Raw genomic sequence first — 1,335 nt, forward strand, 5'->3', positions numbered from 1 at the left:
TTCCAGTCAAGGGGCACACTTCGTTTGAAGGACTTCTATCCCTGCATTATATCACAAGAGCGCTTTCTCAACCAATTGTAAAGACATCTTAAGGAAGAGCAAACCAAGTTAATGAGCTTTGGTGATGTAAATTGGTGTCAAGAATGAAAATGATTGCTTTGTATTTTTCACCACACCCAATAGACAGGGTATATAAAGAGGGTGCTGAGACTAGAGATCCATCATACCCAAAGAACCACCTCTCACTTGCAACCTAAGCCTTCCATTCCCAACATCATGTGCTTTAACAACTTCTCCGGCACTGTTTTCCCAGGATGCTACTGGGGCAGCTACGGCTACCCGCTGGGATACAGCGTCGGCTGTGGCTATGGCAGCACCTACTCCCCAGTGGGGTATGGCTTTGGCTATGGCTACAACGGCTGTGGGGCTTTCGGATACAGGAGATACTGGCCGTACGCTCTCTACTGATCCGCTGACGTTCCCGAGGCATAGAATCTTCTCTCCCTTGAATGCTGAGAGGCACATCTCTACAAGTCTCCTTTGTCGTCCTCGTCTTCCAACTTCAGTTGCTCAACACATGCCAGAGTTGCTGCATTTTCCGACTTAGCCCCAGAGATCAACGAAAGAAATGAAAAATCAGATGATGCTTCCAGCTGACTTTCCTGAATGTTTGTCGGGGCATTTTCAGGACTTGACATCCAAACTGTCTGAATTTGTCATCATGCTCTTGGCATGTTAAAGTTGTGAAATTGCCTCTCAACTTCCTAATAAACTTATTTCCACCAGCATCATCATTTTGTCCTGGAGCTGATATTCCTTTCTTTATGTGAACGCATTTTGTTGAGTGATGAGAGGAGTGAGTTTGTTTTTCTCTAATTGGTGTAAGGAGCACATAGTAAAGACATAACCTTTTATTTTTTGTTATTTTCTCCCCAAACGATTTTAAAGGCTTCACCTTTTAACCTGTGTGTTTAGTAGGAAGGAAGGAGGACTGGAGGATAGTTTCTGATAAAATAAACTTAGAGGGCTGCTATGGATTTTCGCTGGTCTGTGATTTCCACACACCTAACCCTGGTGCCAGGGGTGTTCCAGGCACTGCTTGGTGCTCCCTTTAGATCCTGTTCTCCTCATACAAGAAAACCCAGCACAGTAGGGATCTCGTCAGTTACTTACCTCGTCAGTCATTTACATGCTAGTGCAGATGGTGTATTGCGTAGTGTTTTTCTCCCAGGGAAAACTCACTGTACAATTACATATACTATTTAAGGATTTTGGAGCTTTCAGGTCTCCAGTGATGCAACAGTGAAACACGCTACTGTTAATTAAAAGGTTGGT

The 1,335-nt window shown here is 44.1% G+C and overlaps 1 protein-coding gene across 1 annotated transcript; it reads left to right on the forward strand.

The window, feature by feature from the left end:
- Window positions 1-276: 276 nt before the first annotated feature.
- KRTAP8-1 (keratin associated protein 8-1) lies at window positions 277-468 on the forward strand. Its single transcript, XM_075543385.1, has one exon. It carries the CDS (start codon window positions 277-279, stop codon window positions 466-468), a length of 192 nt encoding a protein of 63 aa, XP_075399500.1.
- Window positions 469-1,335: the final 867 nt, after the last annotated feature.

The sequence above is a fragment of the Tenrec ecaudatus genome, chromosome 2, assembly GCF_050624435.1.
Source record: "Tenrec ecaudatus isolate mTenEca1 chromosome 2, mTenEca1.hap1, whole genome shotgun sequence".
Taxonomy (NCBI): Eukaryota; Metazoa; Chordata; class Mammalia; order Afrosoricida; family Tenrecidae; genus Tenrec; species Tenrec ecaudatus.

Bases quoted from the DNA above. Each gene is read 5' to 3' on its own strand.
- KRTAP8-1 (XM_075543385.1), top strand. From the start codon at position 277: ATGTGCTTTAACAACTTCTCCGGCACTGTTTTCCCAGGATGCTACTGG.